This window comes from Pipra filicauda, unplaced genomic scaffold, assembly GCF_003945595.2.
Source record: "Pipra filicauda isolate LSUMZ 115617 unplaced genomic scaffold, ASM394559v2 scaffold661_size620017_pilon, whole genome shotgun sequence".
NCBI lineage: Eukaryota > Metazoa > Chordata > Aves > Passeriformes > Pipridae > Pipra > Pipra filicauda.
In genome coordinates, this window is record NW_024104822.1 from 570705 (window position 1) to 595951 (window position 25247).

A 25247-nucleotide genomic window follows, 5' to 3' on the forward strand; every position below is an offset into this window, starting at 1 on the left:
CCATTTCTTCCCTTTTTTGCTTTTTTCCCTCCTTTCCCTCTTTCCCACATCCATAAATACTGTGGGATCGCTCCAGATCCCAACATCCCTGGATGTGGCCACTCTCCAGCATTTCCATATCCAGCCTGAGCTTGGGAACTGTGGAATTGTAATCTGGGAAGAGATAAATCCCAGGAAATCAAATTACACCTGGCAGGATCCCATTCCCTATTTATCCCCCTTACTGACACACCCGGATCTGTGGGATCCAGGATGTGGATCTGGTTGTAGCCAGGTGGATGGCTTGGAATGTTTAATGGATTGGTTCCTCTTGGAAGGGTTGGAATGTTCAGTAGGTTGAGTCCCTTCCACCTCCACTGGTGAAGTCTCTGTAACCCGGGAATGCTGGAATGGTTTGGGAGGGAAGAGACCTTAAATCCCATCCCATTCCATGGGCAGGGACACCTCCCGTAGCCTAGGTTGCTCCAGCTGGATTCCAGGCTGGAATCCACAACCTCTGAGGGTTTACAGGGATGAAGATCTCTCATCCCTGGTGCAGGAATGAGTTTGCTTCCATACCATGGGATCAGTGGGAATTTAACCCTTTCCCTCCCCATCTCAGTCCAGGCTCTCCTGGGATATCCTCCCACAAAGTTCCTGGGAGCAGCAAGTTCTCCTGGAGAACTTTGGATCCCAATTTTTGGAATATTTCTGTATCCACATGCCAAATCTGGTTCATCCCTGTATTTCCTTTACGCAAGGAATTCCTCCAGCTAGTGTTGCATAAACTGGGAATTCCATTGGCCTCTGGCTCTGGGATAAGACACACTGGAAAAACCCCATCGCAGCTTTCCCTTGGGATAATTCCATTCCCGGAACCTCATTCCTAGCCCTTAAAAATTCCCTTTCATCCGGAAGCAAAGTCTCCCAGCCCCTCTTTTCCCGGAGCCGCTGGGCACCGGGAGATAACGGCTCCGGCAGCTGCTCCATCCCGGAGCTCGGGATGCTTCACACACTCCGTGCTTTTTCCCGGGTAATTATGGTGTGAAGAGGCGCGTTCGGTTGTTCCCTTTGGTTCCTGGTATGCAAATTCCCGCTTTTTAACTTCGGGAGGCCAATTTGCATTAATATTTCGGTTTCCTATGGAAAAAAAACACCCTCATCCCCCCGTCCCCCCCCCCATCCCAACAAGTGCATCTTAATGAGGAAAAGAAACGTCGGGAAAAATAAAAGATATGGAGCTCATTAAAGGCCTTTCAGTGAAATGTGGGATCGGCTGCCAAAAATCATTAGATGGAATGAATCAAACGGGATTGGGGCCGGCAGCGAGGCCTGTTCGCATCTGTGGGGTTCAAAGTCCTGATCCATAAAACAGGAATTTTGGGGGCTCTTATTTCCTGGTTTTTTTTTTAATCCTCAGCTTTTCCATGCCTAAGCAGGGATCATGGAATTGTTAGGGTTGGAAAAGGCCTTTAAGATCATCAGTCCCACTGTGGGATTAAATCCTTCCATTTATAGGATCCTCTGGAATGTTAAACCCAAGAAACACTACCTTGCAATGGATATTTTATTCCCAAATGCCATCCCAGAGCCCGGTTTTCCAGCTGGTTTTGCATTGGCAGGAAGTTTTCCCCTCACGACCTTGAACCAGAGGCCGAAGGGACACTGAGGGATCGCAGCATTCCCACGGGTCTCCGGCAATTCTCCCGGTCATGGGGGACCTTTTTATAGGCTTTTCCAGAGTTTTCCAGTATTTGGGATGCCTGTGAGTATAAACCCTTGAGTTTTCCCAAATTGAGGATATCTGTGTTATAAAACCCCCACGGACACATCCGGGGCTGTCGGTGCTCCCTCATCCCAGGAAACTGCTGGATTTCCAGCCAGGTTTCTCCCAAAAATCCCCTTTTCCCAGGAGACACCTTTCCCATGTGTTTCCTCCTCCAGCAGCTTTTTAATTTCAAAACAAATTCATATTTTTTAACATTAATCCGCTTTCCCCCCAGTGTTTTGGCGCGCTAACACTAACACTCGATCCCGAGGCAGCTCCTTCTCCCGGCTGACGGAAGGCAAGGATGGGGTTAAGGAATTCTTTCCATCCTTGCTCCCGAACCTAATGGAGCTTAATGAGCGGTCAATTAAACCCGAATCCTGGCTTTGATCGGCCCCCCTTCGGAAGGGGCTCCCTTTGGTGGGCTCCCACCATCTTGAATTCCTCGGGAAGCGGGAGCGTAAACAAGTTTGGAGCCGCTTCTTTGGGAAGCGCTCGGCGCTTACTTTCTGTTCCCAGCCTTTTCCCCTCTTTTTCCTCAGAGCCCTCCAAAGGGGATTTTTTCCCCCCAAAATGCTGCTCCTCGCTTTACTCCTTGCCCTAATCCCTATTTTCTCTCTGGGAATTTTCAGGAATAACGTGCATTTTAGCTTTTTATTTCCTGTTTTATTGGTTTATTTTTTTCTGCAAAATAGGGGTTTAAAACTGGGACCAACCCTTGGCATTGCTGGGAGAGCCCCAGGAGCAGCAGCCCCGAGTTGTGGTGACACCGACTGGCAAGAATTTTAATATTTAGGGAATATCTGGGGCCTTTCAGAAGCAAATTGGATCCAGAAATCAGGATCAAAATCCTGGGGGGTTCTGGGATTTCAAGCCCAGCTTTAAATCCAGCTGGAACAGGGAGAAACAAAGCAGAGTTTAAATTGATGTCAAGCTTTGGAGCAGCAAAATTTGCTTTGGAATGAGGAGAAGCTGGTTGGGATCTCTAAAATATATATATTTTTATAGGATATAATCAGGTTTATATTTATTCCTGCCTTGCCTGGAACTGCTGTTATTGAAACAGTAATATTCCTGTTTTGATTAATTAAATAGTTATTAGTTAATTAATTTTAGCTGCAAAACTCGGAAGGAAAATGATTTTGGGGGGTTTTTTGGTGGTTTGTTTGAATGATTTGATTTGAATTGGACTTTTGTTCGGCCCAGCCTTTCCCAGTTCTCTGCGTGCGGCTCTGACTGGGAATGGTTCCAGCTTCCCAGCGTAAGGGTTATTTTTAATTCCTGCCCATTCCCACATGACCGAGTTTAAGCCGGAGTCAAACTCGAGCCTAAATCGCCGTCTTAACCCCCCGAGTTTCCCTTGGTGGTGTTTAAACCCGGAATATTCCCGATAATCTTGGTATTCATTGATTTTACTCCAAACCCTGTGGTGCCAAAATCTCTCCAGCTGCTTTTCCAGTGATTCATCCCCAGAAATTCCAGTGGTTTGAGCTTGTGAGGGATTTTTGGAAGCTTAGTTCTGCGGGATTTAGGCAGAGCTTAAAGCGGGAGCCTCCTTGCATCCCACATTTGCTGTCCTGGTGTTTGCTAAAGCGGAAATCATCCTCAAAAAAGTGGGAATAAGTAACTTGTGTGTTTTCCAGCTGCTTTTCCCTCGCTACAGGCTCGGATCGTGGGAGGGAACGGCCTCGGCTGGATTTTATCTTTCCTTAAATGACACCTTTTCCAGCTTTTCCGGGTGAGAATCCGAGGCCTGAGTGATAATGAAGGGAAAATTTCCAGCTGGAAAAGAGGGAAAAGTCGCTGCTCTAAGTGCCTCTCGGCCTTCCCGGGCGCCACATCCCTGAAGGGCTGATTAGGCAGGAATAATTGGGGCTGATAGCGGGAGGAAGACAGCAATTCCAGGTAATTAGAGATAATTTCTTTTCCTGGAACTTGGGGCTGTCTCCCTGGATCAGAGGAGGGTTTGCCAATGGATTTATTAACGGATCCCGACGTCTCTGCTGACGGAGAAAGCGAACGGTCGCTTCCCTCGGTGTTCGGCACCTGGAAGTGCCGGAGCCACGTTCCCGCCCTTCCCGGACCAGAGGGAATTTGTGCTGAGGGCACGGCTCAGGATTCATCCCCCGGGGTGGGGTTGAGGTGCTGGGCTTGGAACAGGACCCGCCTCTTCCTAAAAATCTGACTCTGGGAAGGTTCAGCCCAGTTTGGGATCCTTTCTGCTCATCAGACTTTCATTTCATGGGATTGTGGGATCAGGAAGTGCCTTGGATGGGAAGGTACCAGAAGGATCATCTTGTTCCACCCCACGCCTTCCGCAGACCAGGTTGCTCCAAGCCTTATCCTTGGACAATCCCAGGGATGGGGCAGCCAACTCCAACACTGTGGAAAGGGTGCCCAGGGCAGGGATGGAGTCTCCATTCCTGCAGGGATTTAGGTTGGACATGAGGGAAAATTCCTGCCTGGAAAGGGTTGGCCAGCCCTGGCAGGGGTGGATCCAATCTCCTCACCCATTCCTTGGTGTTTTCCTGTTGTCATTCCTCTCACTCTCTCTTTTCCTTCCCTAATCCCTGTTGGAAGTGTCATGCTGGGACCATTCAGCGAGCTCAGCCTCCTGGTTTTCCAGGATCCCAGAATTAGGGATGTGTTGGAGCAGAATCCACCTGAGCTGGCTGGGGGGTGATTTTGCTCCTGGACTGCTTTGGGAATGACCTTGGATGGAGAAATCAATCCAGGCTGGACAAGGCTTGGAGCAACCTGGGAGAGTGGAAGGTGTCCTTACAGAACGAGATGGGCTTTCCAAGCCCAACCATTCCATGATCTTGTGAAGGATCAGGAAGCAGAGTGTGGCTGGAAAAGCTGCGGCTCTGGGCCGTTCGTGTTGCTTTTCCAGCCGTGTCCTGCTGCGCAGGGATGACATCAGGGCAGAATTTTTTTCTTCCCTCTCTAATTTCCTTGACCCCTTTTTAACTCCAGGCGTTTCCGAGTGCAGGGCTCGGCCTTCCCATCTGGAAAACATTTGAGCCAGCAGGATCTGCGGCTTTGGAGGATCCCGGAGAGTGGGAGAAGGGAGGAAAAGTCAAGCAGCTGATGTTTGGGGGGTGCTGGGATGGCATTCCAGGGGGGAGCGGAGAATCCCGGGATAGGGGAAATGGAAGGATCATCTCATTCCCAGCCCACACGTCTTCCATAGTCCAGGTTATTCCAAGCTGGCCCTGGGCACTTCCAGGGATGGGGCAGCCACTGCTTCTCTTGGAATTCCATCCCAGTCCCTCACGACTCTTCCAGCCAGGAATTCCCAGTGCTGGTGAGGGACTTGGAATGAGGACCTGGAGGGACAGGACACAGGGAATGGCTTCCAGATGGGTTAGGTGGGATATTGGGAAGGAATTTCTGGCTGGGAGGGCGGTGAGAGACCGGGATGGAATTCCCAGAGAAGCTGTGGCTGCCCCTGGATCCCTGGAAGTGTCCAAGGGTAGGCTGGAATAACCTGGGCTGTGGAAGGTGTCCCTGCCCAGAGAACTGGATGATCCTTCAATCCCTTCCACCCCAGAGCATTCCATGCTTGTGATAATCCCAGGATTAAACCTGCCATCCCGGGAGGTTCACTGTGTGCCGGACAACCGGCTCCAGCGGCAATTCCGGGGTTCTGGAGTGCTTTGGGTGTTCTGATCCCAGCCTTCTCCACCCCCTGTGCTGGACAGGTGCCTTTCCTTCCCGCTCCACTTGTTTTCCCACTGCGCTCGGCAGGGCCTGGAATCTCATCCCGCTCCGGGCTCCGGGGTTTTTTTTTTCCATGTGCTGCTCTGCGCCAGAGCTCAGCTGCTCCCAATTACCTTTGCTGGCCCTGGGAGTGTTTGTGCCGGGAGAAGGCTCTGGAAGCGCCGACATCTGGTTGGGATTGGGGCCCTCGCAGGTCAGGCCGAGGTGGGTGGGTGCCTTTTCCTTCCGGCCCCTTCCAGCCCGCGCCGGGAATGCGCTTCCCTGGCTTTTCATCCGTGCCCGCCGCCCCCGCGGCCCGCTCCTCTTCCTCTCCCCCCGCTCCCCCGGACACATGTGGCCCAAATTAAGGGACCTGCTGTTGGAAAAGCGCTGGAAACCTGGAGCGGGTTGGAGGGGGGGGTTACTTTGGGGATTTTCATTGAAAATGAGGGAATTTCACACTGAAATGAGGGAATTTTGCACTGAACTGAGGGATTTTGTCCCAAGCCGGATGGGGAAGAGCGAGGACAGCACGGAGTGTGTCCCTCAGGGGTTGGAAAGGAGGAAAAATGGGATTTAGGGAGTATTTTTTTAATTACTATTGGAGTTTTCCCCCCGTCTTGTTTGTCCATGTGGGTGCAGCATTCCCGGGCTCCGGAGGCCGGAGCGGGAAGAACGAGGCCTGTCGTGACCAAGGAAGTTGTGGCACAAAGGGCAGGTGACCGGTGGGAGGATCCAAGGGAGCAGCTGGAGCTGTGGCAGGGGATAGGTTGGATTTTGGGATAAGGTTCCCCACGAGGTAGTCAGGCACTGGAACAGGGAAGTGCTCATGGCACCGGCATTCCAGGAGCCTTTGGACAACGCTCCCAGGTGGGATTTTAGAGTTGTCCTCACGGGGCCAGGAGTTGGGACTCCATAATTCTTAATTTTCCAGCTGGGTTGGGTTCCCAAACACCTGCAGCTGTTCCAGGGTGGATCCCGGAGGCATCTCCTGGTGCTTGGTGATTCCCACCGGAGACGGATATCCCACTCCCGGTTCACCTGGTAGCTGATAGGACTTCTCAAGGCTCTTCATCCTTAATTTGGGAAGCTTTGAATCCACAAGACACTGGGGTCCATCCAGCAGGAGCACTCCGGGATGCTCAGATGGAAGCAAACCCAGGCTCCATCCCCAGGAATTTAAAGAAAAGGTGTTTGGGATTTGCTCCCAAAATGGCTCCAGTGTGGTGGGATTTGCTCCGGAATGGCGTGTTTTTCCGGGATCATTCTTCACCATCTCCTCAAACCTCCCAGGTGAGTCAGGGAGTTGCTAAATTCGGGTTTTCCAGATGGATATTGATGTCCCTAGATCCAGATTTGCCATCAAATTGGGAATGAGGCTGGGATGGATGGATGGATGGAGAACCATGGAATGGTTGGGGTTGGAAGGGATTTTGAGGATCAGCGCTTCCACTGGGAAGGGACACCTCCCACCAGGATGCTGCAAGCTGGCCTGGGACAATTCCAGGGATGGAGATATGCTGGGGAGGCCCTGGCACAGATTCCCAAAGACTCCCATCTCTGGAAGTGTCCACGTCTGGGTTGGAATAACCTGGTCTGTGGAAGGTGTCTCTGCCCATGGAATGGGATGATCCTTAAAATCCCTTCCACCCCCAGCTGTCCTGGAATTCTGTGGTGCCTCCCACCGTCTCTCGGGCTTTTCCAAAGCCTCTTCCCTGTATCCCTGACCCTCCCTCTCTGGGATGAGGAGAGCACCTGGAGCCTCATTCCCAAATCCTGAGCAGGCAGTAGGATTTGGTGTTCCGTGCAGTGCATCCATGCCCTTAATCCAAAGAAATGGTGGCATGGGAATGGAACTTCCTCTCCCGTGATCCTGGTGCCTTGGGTGGTGTCTCATCCCAGCCGGAATCTCCCGCTCCATGATCCGGGATCTGGTGGGCGCAGAGTGTGTTTCCTCTTGATTTACCCATCCAAAGTCTCCAGCTTTCCTGGGATTCACTCCCACTTCTTTCCTTTGGAGCGTTGGCCCCACCACGGAGCCACCGCTGAAATTCCCAACCCTCCGGATGTGCCGCCCGGCACGCGCCTCCAGGAACTCCAGTGGGATGTCCCTCCGCATCCCACCCCCCCGCCCCTGCTCTCCCTGGTTTTGGGGGGGTTCTGTGGAGAGGAGCCCCTTCAGCCCCGGGGTCTCTTCCAGCTGCGCTTCCCTGGATTTCTCTTCCCTATTCTCCGCAAATGCCGGGAGCGGGCGTGGTGCCAACTCCTGGGAGCTGCTGCCGCTTCAAAATGGAGGCAGGAAGGGATCCATTTTCATCCAGGAGATGACAGGGATTCAGCCTTCCCGACCATCTGGAGAGCGGGAGTGGCAGGAATCCATCCCACCCTGCACAACATCTTCCCTGCATCCAGCCGGCCTGGCTCGGGGGATCCGACCTTCAAATTCCCTCTGGAGCTCAGAGGGAGAATTCCAGTGGCTGGGCTCTGGTGACTTAGGGAAAACTGGGAGTGAGGAGTGTTTGGCACCCGCTCCCGGCTTTTTGTAGCAATGACTTGAGTCGTTCTGGGGAGAGGCGGAGTTTTCCCCCCTGGAGTGTCCCCGTACTGTGTTGGTGGTCTCGTGCTGCTCCAGCTTTTTCAGACTCCTTTCAGGCTGGATCCCTGGGAATTTCATATCCCGGCATAACACCATAATTCCACGTTGCCAGTACTGGCACGGTCGGAAAATTAACGTGTGTCCAGCTGAAAGCCGGGAATTTTGGAGCAGTTTCAGTTGTGTGCCAAGGTGGGCAAAGGCCACATGCTTTCATCCCAAAAGAACTCCTCATTGTTCCCAGTTCCTGTTTATTTTAAGCTCCGGGAGGCTCGAGGAGGAACATATGTCCATCTGCTGCCTAATTGGATTTACAGAACCCAGACTTGGACAAATATTCCCGCTCCAAGCTGGAAAATGTCAGCCTGGAGCTGCTTTTGAAGCTGGGAATTGACTTTCCAGTCACCCGGGTTTTGCATTCTGGGGGGATTGGGAAGGGATTTCGCCGGAAAACTCGATTTTGAGGGCTAAACGAGCCTTTTTTTTTCCCCAGGTTTATGCTCCCTCAGCCAGTACTGCCGACTACAACAGGGATTCTCCGGGTTATCCCTCCTCCAAACCAGCAGCCAGCACTTTTCCCAGCTCCTTCTTCATGCAAGGTAGGAAGGAAACGGATTTTCCAGCTTTTTTTCTCCAGGTTTATATTTAATTTGTCCATAGCTGAGCCATTTTGGGATCGTTTCCCTAAAAGCCCTGTCTCCATATCCTTGTTTCCCTACACGTGGAATTAGAGCTATGGGGTTAAAATGAGGCTGAATCCTGAATTTTTCTAGGTCTTGCTGCTTCCAGGTTGTCATGATTACATGGAAATGCAAAGGAATTTGGGATAAATTAATTGATAACATTCCCAGAGTTGGGAAAGATCCATGTCAAATTCGACTGCTCGTTTTTTGCCACATTGAGGGCAAAATTATCCACTTTTTAAGGATTAGCATCATAAAATCATGGAATTATTAGGGTTGCAAAAGCCCTCCAAGATTATCAAGCCTGACCATCCATGGCCACCACTATCCATGTCCCCACATGCCACATCCACGTGTTCTTTGGACACTTCCAGGGATAGAAACCCACTACTGATTATTCCAGGGCTTGAGCACCCTTTCCGTGAAGGAATTTTTTCCTAATCCTTTTCATTTATTATCACCCCAAGAGCTCTGAAGCTCCTCTGGAATTCCAGAGCTGGAGATTACCAGGATTCTAATGATATATCAAAGATTTACCCTTGGAAGTGTCCGAGGCCAGGCTGGATGGGCTGGGAGCAACCCGGGATGGTGGGAGGTGTCTCTGCCTGTGGATTAGACGGTGTGGGATGTGCCTTCTGAGCCAAAGCGCTCCACGATTCCCTGATTCCCTGATTCCTGTCTTGCAGATGGCCACCACAGCAGCGACCCCTGGAGCTCCTCCAGCGGGATGAACCAGCCTGGCTACGGGGGAATGCTGGGCAACTCTTCCCACATTCCCCAATCCAGCAGCTACTGCAGCCTCCACCCGCACGACCGCTTGGTGAGGATCCCGGGGAAGGGACAGCGGGATGGGATGGGGGCTTCCCAGAGAATCCATGGCTGCTACAGCCCTGCAAGTGCCCAAGGTTGCAGCAACCCACGACAAGGGGTGGGATTGGAGGATCCTTTAAATCCCTTTCAACCCAACCCATTTTAGTGCTGGGACACTTCCAGGGCTGGGATCTCCAACCTGGAGGTGTTGGAGCAGGTCCAGAGGAGGCCACGGAGAGGCTCCGAGGGCTGGAGCCCCTCTGCCCTGGAGCCAGGCTGGGAGAGCTGGGAATATCCACCTGGAGAAGAGAAGGCTCTAGGGAAACCTCAGAGCCCCTTCCAGGGCCTAAAGGGGCTCCAGGAGAGCTGGAGAGGGACTTGGGATGAGGACCTGGAAGGACAGGACAGAGGGAATGGCTTCCCACTGGGTTAGATGGGATATTGGGAAGGAATTCCTGGCTGGGAGGGTGGGGAGGGGCTGGGCTGGAATTCCCAGAGAAGCTGTGGCTGCCCCATCCCTGGGAGTGTCCAGGTTGGAATAACCTGGGCTATGGAAGGTGTCCCTGTCTATGGGACCGAATGATCCTAAAAATCCCTTCCAACCGCCCTCGGGACACCACGAGCAGCGTCCCACCCTCTTTGTAATCCCAGCATTCCCTGTTTTTCTCGGCACAGAGCTACCCATCCCACTCCTCAGCCGACATCAACTCCAGTCTTCCTCCGATGTCCACGTTCCACCGGAGCGGGACCAACCATTACAGCGCCTCGTCCTGCACCCCCCCGGCCAACGGCACCGACTCCATCCTGGGTGAGCCCCGGGAGCAGCGCTGGGAGTCACCGCTGGCGCAGCCCGGGAATGGTTAAAGACGGGAAATGAGAACCCCCTGTCTGGTCTCTCCGGGAGCGATTCCGTGATGAAGTGACGGGGAAATGGGGACACATGGTTCGGATTACACACGTGATTCCGTGCGGGATGGCGGAGCGGCACTAATGCCGGAGGAATGGAGGGTGGGGTCGACCAGCAACAGATGGACGTGGGGGTTTTTTTAGGATCTGGGAACAAAGGAGGAACTAAACCAGGCTCAGAGGCCGAGTTCTCCCAGGGGTTGTGGATTCCTGGTCCCTGGAATTGTGCCAGGGCTTGGAGTTAGGCTGGTGGAAGGTGTCCCTGCCCATGGAACGGGATGAGCCGTGAGCTTCCCAATGTGGAGGATCTTCCCGGTGCCTTGCTGCCTCCTGGCTTGGCTTTTCCAGGCTGGAATATCCCTGTTTTTGAGTTCCTGCCCTGAAGGAACCACCCTCTGCCATCCTTTCCTCCTTGAGGGACTTGCCAGGTCTCTGCTCCCTTCTTGGGGCTCTTTCCCAATCCCTGGAAGTGTCCAAGGCCAGGTTGGAGCAACCTGGTCTCGTGGAAGCTTTCCCAGCCCATTAACGGTTGGAATGATGATCCCTGTGGTCCCTTTCCAACCCAAGCCATTCCATAAGACTGGGAAAAAAAATCTCTAATAGAGTCAAGTGAGGCTGAATTAAATTAAAAGTGACTCTTCTCTAATTAAAAGCAATTAAATAACAAATTAATTAAATAAATTAATTCCTGAAGGTGGAGCAGGAGTAGGAATTTTGGGATGTTCCCCTGGCTGGTTTTACATGGAATTTTTTGCCTTGCAGCCAACAGAGGAAGTGGGGCAGCGGGAAGTTCGCAGACTGGTGATGCCCTGGGGAAAGCACTCGCCTCTGTAAGGAAACATTTACTTTGGAATTCCCATGTTGACCCCTTGGGAAGGGAATTTGAGTCCCAGTTCTCCAGCTGGAGTTGCTGGAGATGAGCAGCAGATCGCCCCCCTGGAGCCCGTGCTGGCTGGAATAGGGGATAATCAGGGAAAGGGGGTGTTGGGAAAGCTTTAGAGGGAATTTTAGGGTAGGATAGGAGTGGAAAGAGGGGAAGGCTTGAGGTGTGCCAAGTCCATCCCACTTTTCCACAGGAGAGGGAACCCAGCAGCAGGAATGACTCCTGCACTCCCAGACCACCCTCCAACAGGATTCCTTTGGAAATCCCTGGAGGTTCTCTCTGTTCTATGGCAGCTCCACCTCTCCAGTTCATGTGGTGGCTGTTAAAGGCAGCAGTTCCCATGTTTTTCTGGGATAACTGGACACAGCGCTTCCCAGCTCCCACTGGGATATTCCCGCCCCGTTCCCGCTATCCCAGTGGCACTGGCTGCCCTTTAACCAGGACCATCCCTATTATTTTCTGGGCACAGTGGGTTCCTTTGAGTTCTCATGACACTCGTTCATAAAATGAAGTCGAGACAATAAAATGGTGTCGGAGCCGATCCCTGAAATCCCAATCCCTGGAGTCCCTTCCCGAGGGACTCGGTGTCCAGCTTCCTCCTCTCCTGTGCATCAAAGAGCTGACTGGCACAGCCGAGAGGCTTTCAACTCTCCTGGAATTAATTGACTGGATCGGAAGGAATTTTCCAGCCTGTCCTGCTTTCATTGAAATGAATGGAATGCATAAGAATTCCAAGCTTTTTTTTTGTCTGGATCGGGTTGTGACGGCTTTAGATTAATTGTGTATCATCTTTTAAAGATCTATTCTCCAGATCACACCAACAACAGCTTTTCATCAAATCCTTCAACTCCTGTTGGTTCTCCCCCTTCTCTCTCAGGTATTGTTATGATTCTATTTTACGGAACGGGTCCTCCTAAGGTGGGTTTTTTTTGGGAAGAGATCCCTACCCGAGCTCAGACCGGGGTGTCCCGCCTCGGTGTCCTGCCTCTGGTGCAGAGAGAAGGTTGTTGCAGCTCCCAGTGTACGTGTCTCCCAGAATATCCCAGGTTATCCCTGTGGAGCTTCCTGCACCTCAGGGACATCCCCCAGGAATGGTGGGGCGATGGTTTGGAGCTAAGTCCAGGCAGTTGGATTTTAGGAAGGTTTTTTTAGGATCAGGGAGGTAAAACACTGACACAGGTTGTCCAGAGGAGCTGCTCCATCCCTGGATTTCTCCAGGGCCAGGCTGGACAAGACTTGGAGCAATGTGGGATAGTGGGAGGTGTCCCAGGGTTGGACTGAATGACCTTTAGAGGTCCCTTCCAACCCGGTCCATTCCATGATTTTGTGATCCTGGACTTTATTGGAATATTTGCATTCTTTCCCCAAATCCCGAGGCCTGGGGTTGTTCTCATGAGCATCAGGAGGTGGAAATAGTCCTCGGACTGGCATTCCCAGTTTTTAATCCGTGACCCTTTTCCAGCTGGCTCCTCCTCCCAGCAGCACATCCTACCTCCCTGGAGATCCCACTTGGAGCCCAGGTGTAATCCAAGATCCCTTGGATACCGATTAACTCACTGGGAATCCGGAGCCGGAGCTGAGGCCACCGTGTCTCTGTAGGGCAGGGAAAAGTGGGATCATCCCTTGCTCTCCATGGGGAGCTCCTGATCCTCTCACGTGTTGTCCCACTTCCCAGACATTCCTACGGGGATGAGACCCTTTGGGAAGGAGGGATGGTCAGGGCAGGTCCAGGAGGGCACCACACCCACCTTCATCCTGCAAGATCGAGATGAAACCTATGGAAGCGACAGAGGGACCACCTGACCTGGCTTGGGGGGTCCCACACCCCAAAAAACAACTTCCCACCCTTATTTTCCCTGGAATTAGCCCAAAATTTAGAAGGGACTGTGTGTCTCCTTCCTTTCCCTATGGAAGGGGCTGAGCCAGAGGGAGAATTCCCTGATAATTTGGGCTGTGCTGCTTCCCAGTGGGAAATAGGGATAACCCAGGGTCAAACCAGTATAGAAAATTAGGGAATAGAAGTGGATTGAAGGAAGAGCTGGAATTGTTTCCTTGGCAAACTCCTGGAGAGCAGGAATCCCTTTTCCTCCCAGCGCCGTGAGGCCGAGTTAGAGCTCCAAGCGCAGGAGTTCCGCCGAGGCTCCCGCAGAGGAGCGCCTTGGGAAGCTCCGACTCGGCATAGGCCATTCCCACGCCTCGGAAAAAGCGTCCCAGAAAAGTCGGGAACGTTGCGCTCGCTGAGTTCCAACGGTAACTCCGATTTTACTTATTAGCAGGAACAGCTGTTTGGTCTAGGAATGGAGGTCAAGCGGCATCATCTCCCAATTATGAAGGTCCCTTACACTCCCTGGTATGTTCCAACCGGTGACCTCCTTCCTGCGGGAATTCCTTGCGTTCAGTGATGTCGTGCTCCATCCGCCGCTTCCTCCCATGCAGGTTTTGCGCGCCCGGAGCGGCCCCGGAAATCTCATCCCTACGGAAGTCGCGTGGTGGAGCCGGGGCGGGGAGGGTTGGAGGTGCTCCCGAGAGGGAAAGGGGGTGTTGGGATCTGCTGGAAAGGGGGTGAGGAGCAGGAAAGAGGGTGAGGAGGGAGATGGGGGGAATGGATGGGTGGGTGGATGGATGGGAGTAGGAAGATGTGGTGGACTCAGGATGGTGCATCCGTGAGTCCTGTGGGGTGAGGGAGAGGATGGTCAAGGATCCTCATGGAATGAGGGAGGTGATGGTGAGGGATTTTCTCCTCGTGGAATGACAGAGATGATGGTCTGGGGTCCCTATGGAGTGAGAGAGATGACGGTGAGGATTCTCTCCATGGGGAATGAGGAAGGTGATGGTCAGGGGTCTTCTGCTCATGGAATGAGGGAGATGATGGTCAGGAGTCCCCTGGAATGAGGGAGGTCATGGTCAGGGATCCCCATGGAATGAGGGATGTGATGGTCAGGGGTCTCCTGGAGTGAGGGAGATGGTGGTCCTGGTCCTCTCCCTGCCGAGTGGTGGAAGTGATGGTGAGGGGTCTCTGTGCAGTGATGGAGATGATGGTGCTGGTCCTGTCCCCACGGACCAAGGGAAGGGATGGTCTCCGTTGGAAGTATCGGGGAGTTTGCCGGAGTCAGGAATTAGGATGGGCTGGTTTTCCACCCCAGTCCAGAAATCCTTGTGCTGATGGAAGCCAGTGTTTCCAGGCTTTCCTGTGGAGGTTCTGGAGAGCAGGGGATGGCTGGGGGCTTTGCTGAGGAGCTCCAGCAGCTCTGCCTGGTTCCCTTGGCAGCTCAGGGTCCTGGGGAGGTTCCACAGCTCTTGAGATTGTCCCGTTGGGATTCTCCAGCATCTGGAGACTTGGGGACTGTCCTGGTGAAGTTCCAGGTTCTCCAGAACTTAGAAAGTGTCCTATTGAGGTTCCAGGTTCTCCAGCGCTTGGGAAGTGTCCTGTTGAGATTCCTTAGCCCCTGGGAACTTCAGGACTGTGCTGTTGAGGTTCTGCAGCACCTGGAGACTTGGGAAGTGTCCTGGTGAGGTTCCAGATTCTCCAGCACTTGGGAAGTGTTCTGTTGAGATTCTTTGGCCCCTGGGGACTCGGGAAATGTCCTGTTGAGGTTCCCCATCCCTTGGGAGCTCCGACCTGTAGGGATTAAACCCCCGTGGCTGCAGGACCTGGTAGTTCCTCCTCCTCTCTGTGTGTGATCCTGGGATTATTTGAGCGGGGAGGAAAATGGCAGCGAAACCTCTTTGTTTCTTTCCTTCTCCTGCTTTTCTTTTTGATTTTCCTTTGGAATTTTCAGTTTTTGAATCCTTCTTTTACCTCGCTCTCACTCCAGCTCTGCTGAGACCTGGAGGGCGAATGCTGTCCTGGCCTGATTCATGTTCATGAGGAATCATTGAACCTGTTTTGCCCATGAAAATCAAAGCTGGACTCGTTAACATTCCTTAGGGCTCAACACTCCCCGGGGTTCAACCTTCCCTAGGGTGTGGCATTCCCTAGGGAAGCAAACCCGTTCCTTAAGAGAAAAAAAATCCAAGGAAAACCTAGCAAATCCAAGGATAATAAGGTGGAAGCACAAGGGGCTGAGCAGGGAGGCCTGGCTGTATCCTGGGGCGGGCTCCTCACGCCATTCCCGCTTTTCCCGCCCCGCAGCAGAGCCGGATCGAGGACCGGCTGGAGCGGCTGGACGACGCCATCCACGTGCTGCGGAACCACGCGGTGGGAGCGGCGCCCATGGCCGGGGCCCACGGGGACATGCACGGGCTGCTGGGCGCCCACAACGGTGCCATGGCCGGGCTGGGCGCCGGCTACGGCACCGGGCTGCTCTCGGCAAACCGCCACTCCATCATGGTGAGCGGGCACGGCCGGGTGGGGCCGGCGCGAGTGTCCCGGTGGGAGAGGAGCAACCTGGTGGGGCGGGAGTGGCTCGGGGGAAATGGGAGCGGCCCAGGGGGGCGGGAGTATCCCATTGGGATGGGATGATCTGGCTGGTGTAGGATGATCCCAGTGGAAGCTGCCTCATAGGAATGAGAGAATCCCAGTGGGACAGGAACATCCCATATGGGCAGGAGTGTCCCAGTGGGAGCTGCTCCATGGCAATGGGAACATCCCAGTGGCACAGGCAAATCCCAGTGGGGCAGGAGAATTCCAGCAAGAGCTGTTCCATGGGAATGGGAGCATCCCAGTGGGACAGGAGCAGCTCAGTGGGACAGGAGTATCCCAGTGGGAGCTGCCCCATGACAGGAGAATCCTAGTGGGATCTGCCCCATGGCAGCGGGTCAGGAGCATCCCAATGGGGCAGGAGAATCCCAGTAACAGCTGCTTCATGGGAATGGGAGCATCCAGGTGGGACAGGAGCATCCCATTGGGACAGGAGCATCCCAGTGGGACAGGAGCATCCCAATAAGAACTGTTTCATGGGAATGGGAATATCCCAGTGGGACAGGAGAATCCCGGTGAGGCAGGCGGATCTCAGCAAGAGCTTCTCCATAGAATTGGGAGCATCCCAGTGGGACAGGAGAATTCCAGTGGGGTGCGTGTATCCCAGTGGGACAGGAGTATCCCAGTGAGAGCTGCTCCATGAGAATGGGAGCATCCCAGTGGAATAGGAACATCCCACTGGGACAGGAGAATCCAGCTGGGGTAAGAGAATTCCAGTGGGGCAGGAGCAGCCCAGTAAGAGCTGCTCCATGGGAATGGGAGCATCCCAGTGGAATTTTCTGTAGATACAAAGGGATTTTTCTATAGGAAAAAAAGGGAGTTTTCTGTTGGGAAAAAAAAAGGAGTTTTGTGGCAAAAAAGGTTTGGGTTTTTTTTTTTTGGAGAAAAAGGGAGTTTTCTGTTGGAACCAAAGTTTCCTGTGGAAAAAAGCTTCTGAACTTTGCCTTTTCCCTGCTTTCATTCCCCTCTCCGGGTGTTTTTTTTGGTGCTGATTAAATCCTTTCCTTCCCTTTTGATCTTATTTATAGCCCGGCCAGCGCTCATCTGGCAACTATTATGGGATGGTGGGCACATGAAAGGGCCGGGGAATGGACTCATTTGGAATACACACATCCAACGGGATGGGATGGATTTGCTGGGGGGGGTTAAGCCAGGTTTAGCTGGGCTTGGCTTTGGAATCAGGCCTATCTCAGCCCTGGGTTAACACACAGCACCCTTTCAATTCCCTGCTGGATTTATCCCGTGGGATAAAGGACAAGGAATGTTGCTGTGGTGGTCCCGGCATTGGGAAGTTTGGGGGTGGAAGGGGATGGGCTTGGGGTCCTTCCCAATCCAGATGAGTCTGGGATGAGGGAGCAGCTTCCTGGTGGGAATGTAGTGGCAGTGACCCCCATTCCTCCTGGATTTCTATTCCTCCTGGATCCCATTTCCTCCTGGTCTAGGGGGCCTGGATCCCAATTCCTCCTGGTTTTGAGGGCCTGGATCCCAATATCTCCTGGACCCCAATTTCTCCTTATCCTGGAGGCCCAAATCCCAGTTTTTCCTGTCCCCCCCCCCAGTTCCTCCTGGATTCCAATTCCTCCTGTCCCCGCTAATTCCTCTTGGTCATTCCTTCCTTGCCTCCATCACCCCTTTTCCTTAGGGAAGGTGGAACCCTGAGCTGGCAGGGAGGTATCCCTTTGGATTTGGGATTGGGTGGTTAATAAATCCCTGTGGATGTGTCTCCTGATGTCGGGAATGCAGCGACACAGGGAACATCAGGGGCTGTCAGGAGGCTGAGCCACCATTCCGAGTGCGCTGCCAACTCGTGATTCCCGACGGATTTCCTGGCTCCAGGGAGGAATTGTGAAGCCCCCAATTAAACAGATGGGCCTAGAGATAATTGTCAGCTGTGCTGGAGAGGGGACAGATGGGAAGGAATCCGGGAGGCACCTTGGGAATGGGAATGACATTTTACCTGCCCAAGTGTCTGTCACGGCCACAGACCATCTGTGCCCTCCGTGAGGACCATCCCAGGGCCGGGGCTCATCCCGAGGGATCTGGGGGCTTGGACTTCCTGAGATTTCCCTTTTGGGGAAGTTGAGAGCTGGATTTTATCATTGGTTGTGGCTGCCCCATCCCTGGAATATCCAAGGCCAAGTTGGACAGGGCTTGGAGCAAACTGGGATAGTGAGTGTCCCTGCCCATGGCAGGGGGTGGAATGGGATGATCCTTAAAGTCCCTTCCAACCCAAACCATTCCAGGATTCCATGACTTAAACCCAGTGCCTTTGGCACCTCCAAGCCTCAGTGGCAGAGAAGGGTTCTCCCAAATCCCAAACTTTGGGATTGAAGCCCTGGAAGAGGCTGCCCAGGGCAGGGGTGGAATCCCCATTCCTGGAGGGATTTCAAATCCATGTGGATGTGGCACTTGGGGACATGGCCTTAGAGGCCTTTCCCAACCTAAATAATTCCCTATTCCAACGAAAAGCTTTTGGATAAACAGCTCAGAATTCCCCCCTTGCAAAACCTCTGCACCAAGTCTTTCCTCCTCAAATCCCGGGCGGAATTCTACACCCCTTTGGTGGGCGAGGAGCATTGAGAGTCTCAGGGGTTTTCCTGAGCCTGCGGGTGGAATTCCAGGGGTGTCCTGAGGGCTGCCCATGTCCTGCAGGTGGGAGCGCACCGGGAGGACGGGGTGAGCCTCCGCGGGAGCCACTCGCTCGTGCCCAACCAGGTGCCCGTCCCTCAGCTTCCCGTCCAGTCGGCCACGTCCCCGGACCTGAACCCGCCCCAGGATCCTTACAGGGGTGAGTGGACATTCCCGCATCCCTGCTGGAATTGTTGTGCTCTGGTGGGACTCTTCAGTGAGCTCGGCCTTGTGGTTGTCCAGGATCCAGGAGCTGGGGGGTTGGTTTGGAGCGAAATCCACCTGCGATCCCTGAGCTGGCTGGGGGGTGGTGGTTGCTCTTGGAATGAGCTGGGAATGAGCTGGGATGGGTAAGGGCTTGGAGCAACCTGGTCTTGCAGAAGGTGCTCATGGAAGAGGGTTGGAATGAGATGGTCCTTAAAATCCCTTCCAACACAAACCATTCCATGATCTGGGATGGATAAAACCTAGGCCAGGGCTTGGAGCAACCTGGTCCAGTGGAAGGTGTCCCAGCCATGGAAGAAGGGTTGGAATGAGGTGATCCTTAAATCCTTTCCAAGCCAAACTGGCCAGGTTGGAGCAGCCTGGGCTAGTGGGAAATGTCCCTGCCCATGGCAGGGGTTTGGAATGAGCTGATCCATAAAATCCCTTCATCCCAAACCTTTCCATGGTTCTATGATCCCAGGAAGTGTTCAGGGCCAGGTTGAAGCAACCTGGGCTAGTGGAAGGTGTTCCAGCCCATGGAAGAAGTGTTGGAATGAGGTGATCCTTAAAATCCCTTCCATCCCAAACCATTCCATGATTCTGTTATCCCTGGAAGTGTCCAAGGCCAGGTTGGACAGGGCTTGGAGCAACCTGTGGGAGGTGCCCATGGAAGAGGGGTTGGAATGAGAGGATCCCTAAAATCCCTTCCAAGCCAAACCAGCCAGGCTGGAATAACCTGGGCTAGTGGGAGGTGTCCCTTCCCATGGCAGGGCTTTGGAATGAGCTGATCCATAAAATCCCTTCCGACCCAACCCACCCCACCACTCGGGTGCCCTTCCTGACCCGCCCTCCCCATTTTCCTGCAGGAATCCCGACAGGACTGCAAGGCCAGAGCGTCTCGTCGGGCAGCTCCGAGATCAAATCCGACGATGAGGGCGACGAGAACCTCCAGGACACCAAGTCTTCGGAGGACAAGAAACTGGAGGATGACAAGAAGGATATCAAATCCATTACTAGGTCAAGATCTAGGTAACGGGAGAAACAGTGTCGCTTCATTTAATTCCTGCGTGGATTTCGATGAAGTGAACGGAACAGGCGGAATCGTGGAGCGCCTGGCCCGGCAGGACCCGCCACTTTTGGGGGACCTGCGCTCCAGGATGGCCTCCCATTCCAACAATTCCCAAATTTGGCCACTGAGAAATGATGTTAGGCCAAAATCGATTGATTAGGCTCTTAGCCCTCTTATCCCATGCTTCCAAATTGGAATACGGTTGGATTTACTTTGCTTTTATGTATTATTTGTCATTCCCAGTCCTTGATTGCTGTAAATTCTGAGGGTTTGGAGCCTTAGTAAATTCTGAACGGATTTTTGGGACGTTTAGAGCTGGATTTTATCATTGGCTGGGGCTGCCCAATCCCTGACATGTCCAAGGCCAGGTTGGACGGGGCTTGGAGCAACCTGGGATAGTGGAAGTGTCCCTGCCCATGACGGCAGAATGGGATGAGCTTTAAGCTCCCTCCCAACCCAAACCGTTCCAAGATTCCACGATTTAAACCCAGAAACCTTTGGCACCTCCAACCACCCTCAGTGGCAAAGGGTTCTCACAAATCCCAAACTTCGGGATTAAAGCCCTGGGAGAGGCTGCCCAGGGCAGGGGTGGAATCCCCATTCCTGGAGGGATTTTAAGCTGTGTGGATGTGGCACTTGGGGACATGGGCTGGTGTTGGACCCCATGGCCTCAGAGGCCTTTTCCAACCTAATTCCCTATTGCAACAAAAAGCTTTGGATAAACAGCTCAGAATTCTCACCTTGCAAAGCCTCCACACCAAACCCTTCCTCCTCAAATCCCTGGCCCAGCTTTGGTTGGAACAACGAGCGGCTCGGGAATTCTTGACTGTGGAGCTTCTGGCCGATTGCCCGTCGTTCGAAAATGCCGTGTGCTTCCGTCCCGCAGCAATAACGACGACGAGGACCTGACCCCGGAGCAGAAGGCAGAGCGGGAGAAGGAGCGGCGCATGGCCAACAACGCGCGGGAGCGGCTGCGCGTGCGTGACATCAACGAGGCCTTCAAGGAGCTGGGCCGCATGGTGCAGCTCCACCTCAAGAGTGACAAGCCCCAGACCAAGCTCCTCATCCTCCACCAGGCCGTAGCTGTCATCCTCAGCCTGGAGCAACAGGTCCGAGGTCAGTCCCGTGGGCGGCGCCTGGGAACACGGGGGTGGAACACCGTCGGTGGAGAACTCTGGAGTGGTGGGACTCTGTGGTCTCAGGGGGCTTTTCCAACCTCAAGGGGCTGAGAATAGGGGGTTTTGAGTGCCATGATGAGACCATAGAGATGTTTGAGCTCCCCGAGGTGGAAATTGGGATGTTGGAGTTCCATGATGGGAAAATAGGGATGTTGGAGCTCCATGAGGTGAAAATAGGGATGTTGGATGTCTCCTTTCCCTCACAGAACGGAATCTGAATCCAAAGGCTGCGTGCCTGAAAAGAAGGGAAGAAGAGAAGGTCTCCTCGGATCCGCCCCCGCTGTCCCTGGCAGGACCCCACCCTGGGATGGGAGATGCCTCCAATCACATGGGACAGATGTAAAAAGGTATGATTGGGATCAGTCACTTCCGGGATGGACCATTCCCACGTGTTCCTTGTGGGGAGGGATCATTGTCCTGAGTTGGAGGTGACCACAAGGATCGTCCAGTCCAACTCCTGGCCCCTGGACAACCTCAAAATCCCACCGTATCCAAACGCTCCTGGATTCCCTGGGAATGGGGATTCCAGTGCCCAGCAACCCTCTGGATGAAGATCTTTTCTCTAAATTCCAACCTGACCCTGCCCTGGTGCAGCTCCAGGATGTTTCCGTGGGTCCCATCGCTGGATACCCAAGGGAATGGTGGGAAGTGGGTCAGGAGAGGGTGAGGTTGGATATGGGGGATGGATGTTAGGGTTGGAATTAGGGATGGATATTACTGTTGGATGTTGGGAATGGATATTAGGGATGGATATTGGAGTTGGATATCAGGGCTGGATATTAGGGTTGGAAATTAGGGATGGATAGTACTGTTGGATATTGGAGTTGGATAATAGGATTGGCTATTAGGGATGGATATTAGGGATAGGTATTTAGGTTGGATATTAGGGATGGGTATTTAGGTTGGATATTAGGGATGGGTATTTAGGTTGGATATTAGGACTGGATGGATATTAGGTATGGATATTAAAGTTGGATATTTGGGTTGGATGTTAGGACTGGATGGCAGGGTTGGATATTTTGAATGGATACTGGGCTTGGCTATTAGGGATGTATAGCAGGGTTGGATATAAGGATTGGATATTAGGGATGGATATTAGGGATGCATATTAGGGTTGAATATTAGGGTTGGAAATTAGGGATGGATAGTAATGGATATTTGGGTTGGAGAGTAGGGCTGGATATTAGGGCTGGATTTAGGTATGAATATTGCTGTTGGATGTCGGGTTTGGATTTTAGGGATGGATATTGAGTTTGGATATTGGGGTTGGATATCAGGGTTTGAGATCAGGATTGGATATCAGGGGTGGATATTAGGGTTGGATGTTAGGACTGGAATTAGGGATGGATATTACTGTTGGATATTAGGGCTGGAAATTAGAGTTGGATAATAGGGCTGGGATTAGGGATGGATAGTAACAGATATTTGGGATGGATATCAGGGTTGAAATCAAGGTTGGATATTCAGGATGCTCTGACCCTTCTCAAGGGACTTTTGGGGCCCTTGATTCCCAGGGCAGTTTCCTGGGAAGAGGGTGGACCAAACCCCTGCCTCCCCCTTCTGATGGGCCCTTTCCCTTCTCCCACAGGTCCAAGTCGCCGTGTTCCTGCCCGGAAAAGCGAGAGACCACTTCCTTATCCGCTGTATTCTCTTAAATCCCACAGAAACACTTCTCCTTGCGAAACCCCTTTGTTTTGTAAGATAAGACAAGTCTGAGCAGTTCTGAATCCCAGACGCAAGAGATTCCAGCATTCCCGAGGGAAAAAAAACCACAAAAAACCCACGGAACCCAACGAGAAAAAAACGAAACAAAAAAGTGCAACTTTTGGAGGGATGACTCTCTTTGAACATATCAAGCAGAATGTCCAACTTGGAATTCCGAGACTGAATGGCAATCTTTTTCCACACTGTGGGACAATGCATTTGTGCCTAAAATTCCTTGGTTTTTTTTGGGTTTTTTGGGTTTGAGGTTTTTTTTTTCAGTTTTGTTTTTGGGGTTTTTTTTTGGTGGTTTTTCTGGTGGTGGTTGTTTTTTTTTTGGGTTTTTTTTGGTTTTTTTTTGGAACTTAAAAAAAAAAAAAGGGAAAAAAAAAAACCATAAAAAAAAAAAAGAAAAAAAAACCAAACAAAACAAAGAATTTGTAAAAGCCTGAGGATTTAAAAAAAAATATTTAATTTAAAAACAAACAAACAAAAAAAAAAGGTAAACTTGCAATAATGATAAAAAGTGTACTTCTGAAGAGGGGAAAAACGAGACAAAAAATGAGGGAAAACGACGGAAAATGAATTTTTTTTGTTTTGGGGGTTGGTGTTTCTGCTCTTTATCCGCTGGAATGAGATATTTCCAAAATATTCCTGAAACCAGCAAAAACGTCCCAACGAAACGAAACGGAAAAAAAAAATAGAACCTGAGAATTTTAGCCATTCCTTAGGGTAGGAGAAACAGATGGATCTTATAGACCTATGACAAATATATATATATATATATATAAATCTATATGAGAAATTTAGTGGAGATGATGGGTAAGGTTTTGTTCCTTCGGTTCCGACTTTTTTATTTTGGCTCCTGTAAAAAAAAAAGGGAAAAAAAAAAAGGAAAAAACCATAACAAAATGACAAAAAAAAAGGAGAATAGGATTAACTTTTTTAAGAAAAAAAAGACAAAAAGAGAGCTTTTCCTGTAAATACGGAATTTTTCAAGGGGGGACTTCTCCCCCTTCTTTTCCTTGTTTTTTTTTTTTTTTTTCTATTATTGTTATTTTTGGGTTTTCCCCGTTTTCCTGGAGCCTGGAGTGCCGACTCCACGCCAAGCGTGTGGAACCACCGGCCCCTCCGTTTCTTCCCATCCATAACAAATTTCCTGGGATTTTAGGGGGCAGAGGGTGGGGGGGGGTGGTGTGGGGTGGTGGGGGGGGGGTTGGTGGGGGGGTGTGTGGGGGTGGGGGGGTGGTGGGGGGTGGGGGGGGTGGGGGGTGGGGGGGGGGTGGTGGGGGGTGTTGGGGGTGGGAAATTTAAAAATACAAACAAAAAAACAAACAAAAAAAAGCCGGATTTGGGCCCCGTTTTTTCCCGGGATTTTCCGAGGTGCAAGGTTAGGATGCTACAATGTTACCACTGTGCCTTCCAATGTTTCTCCATCGGCAAAACATCCCATCCTCCGAGTGGCTGATTCCGCGTTCCCTCTTTGTGTAGCGATTCCAGGGGCTGGGAGGGGGAGGGGAGGGAGGGGGGAATTCCAAGGAGTGGGATGGATTGACTCCACGTGCGGACTTTTCCCCCCCCCCCGTTCGTTTTCCTCGTTTCCGAGTGGATTTTTTCCCCCCCGAGCGCCTCATTTTTGTTGTTGTTTTTTTTTTTTTTTTTTCCGTGGGAAATGCCAATTTTTTGGGTCCTAACGAGCCTTATGAGTCCTAAAGCATTAAGTTGCACTTTGTCCAGGAGGGGGTTGATTCCCGGAATTCTCTGGCCAGTACAAAGGAAGTTTTTCCCGACCACGCCGCCGGTGGCACCGCAGCTCCGAAGTCTCGGCACAACCCGACTTCCAGAGTGACTCCCAATCCTGAGTGACTTTGGTGTACAGAACCACGCCAGTGCTCATTAAATATTTATCAGCATCCCTTTCCGTCTCCAATCCCATTTTTTTCCCAGCCCGGCGTGGCTTCCCAATCCAACCCCCCTCTCCCCCTTTGTCCGAGTCGAATTCCCGCTGAATAAACGCCATAAATCCATCCCCGAAACAGTCTAAACGTTCCATCTGTTCTCCTGGTTTGCCAGTTTTCCAGAGGCCTGGGAACAAAAACAAACCAACCAACCACAGACAAAAAGAGAGACGTTTGTACATTTTATGCAACAAAACCCGGCCCGGCCGGATCGTTATTTTGGAATTGTGTATGTAAAAGTTCTATTTTTCCATGTAGATTCTCGTTATTCCGTGTTTTCCTACATTGTGTCGGGGTCGGGGCATCGCGGTGGGTTTTTTTTTTTCCAGTGGATCGAATTCTGGGTGGTTGAATGAACAAAAAAGAATCCCATGGAGTGTCCTTGAAGGGAAAGAAAGAAACGGAATTTTCCCGCAAAAAACCGAGAAGAACAAACCCAATTCCCCACGTGCTCCCGGAGAATCCATTCAGGAAACTTCCTGGCTTTTGAGGTGTTGATAAGTTGCCAAAATGTGGAGGTGGAGTCAACTGGGAAAAACCAAGCCTGGGCTTAAATCCAGGCAGGAATAAGGCTGGACTCGGAGCTGGGCTTAGCTGAGGGAGGGTGAGAATTCGGGAATTCTGGAGCTGGGAAGAGCATGATGCCAAGGAACACGAGCCATAAATCCCATTTCCCAGGAGGTCTCAGCCCTGTTGGATCATGTTGGATTGGGGTGTCCGAGTGGGTCACTCCGCCAGGATCAGGATTGGGATCAGCAGGAAATT

The 25247-nt window shown here is 52.0% G+C and overlaps 1 protein-coding gene across 8 annotated transcripts in view; it reads left to right on the forward strand.

Annotated features, from left to right (window-relative positions):
- Positions 1–22834, forward strand: part of TCF4 (transcription factor 4) — an 80671-nt gene extending 57837 nt beyond the window's left edge. For 4 of the 8 annotated variants that reach the window (XM_039388538.1, XM_039388539.1, XM_039388545.1 and 1 more), the window contains 12 exons: positions 8536–8641; positions 9412–9545; positions 10211–10343; positions 11204–11271; positions 12123–12201; positions 13598–13674; positions 15457–15654; positions 18397–18532; positions 19443–19605; positions 20532–20761; positions 21030–21170; positions 22412–22834. In XM_039388538.1, the coding sequence (XP_039244472.1) occupies positions 8536–8641; positions 9412–9545; positions 10211–10343; positions 11204–11271; positions 12123–12201; positions 13598–13674; positions 15457–15654; positions 18397–18532; positions 19443–19605; positions 20532–20761; positions 21030–21166 (1461 nt within the window). In that variant the 3' untranslated portion in view covers positions 21167–21170; positions 22412–22834. The remainder of the gene's footprint in view (positions 1–8535; positions 8642–9411; positions 9546–10210; positions 10344–11203; positions 11272–12122; positions 12202–13597; positions 13675–15456; positions 15655–18396; positions 18533–19442; positions 19606–20531; positions 20762–21029; positions 21171–22411) is intronic. The other 4 variants (XM_039388541.1, XM_039388540.1, XM_039388542.1 and 1 more) reach the window with 4 other exon arrangements.
- Positions 22835–25247: the final 2413 nt, after the last annotated feature.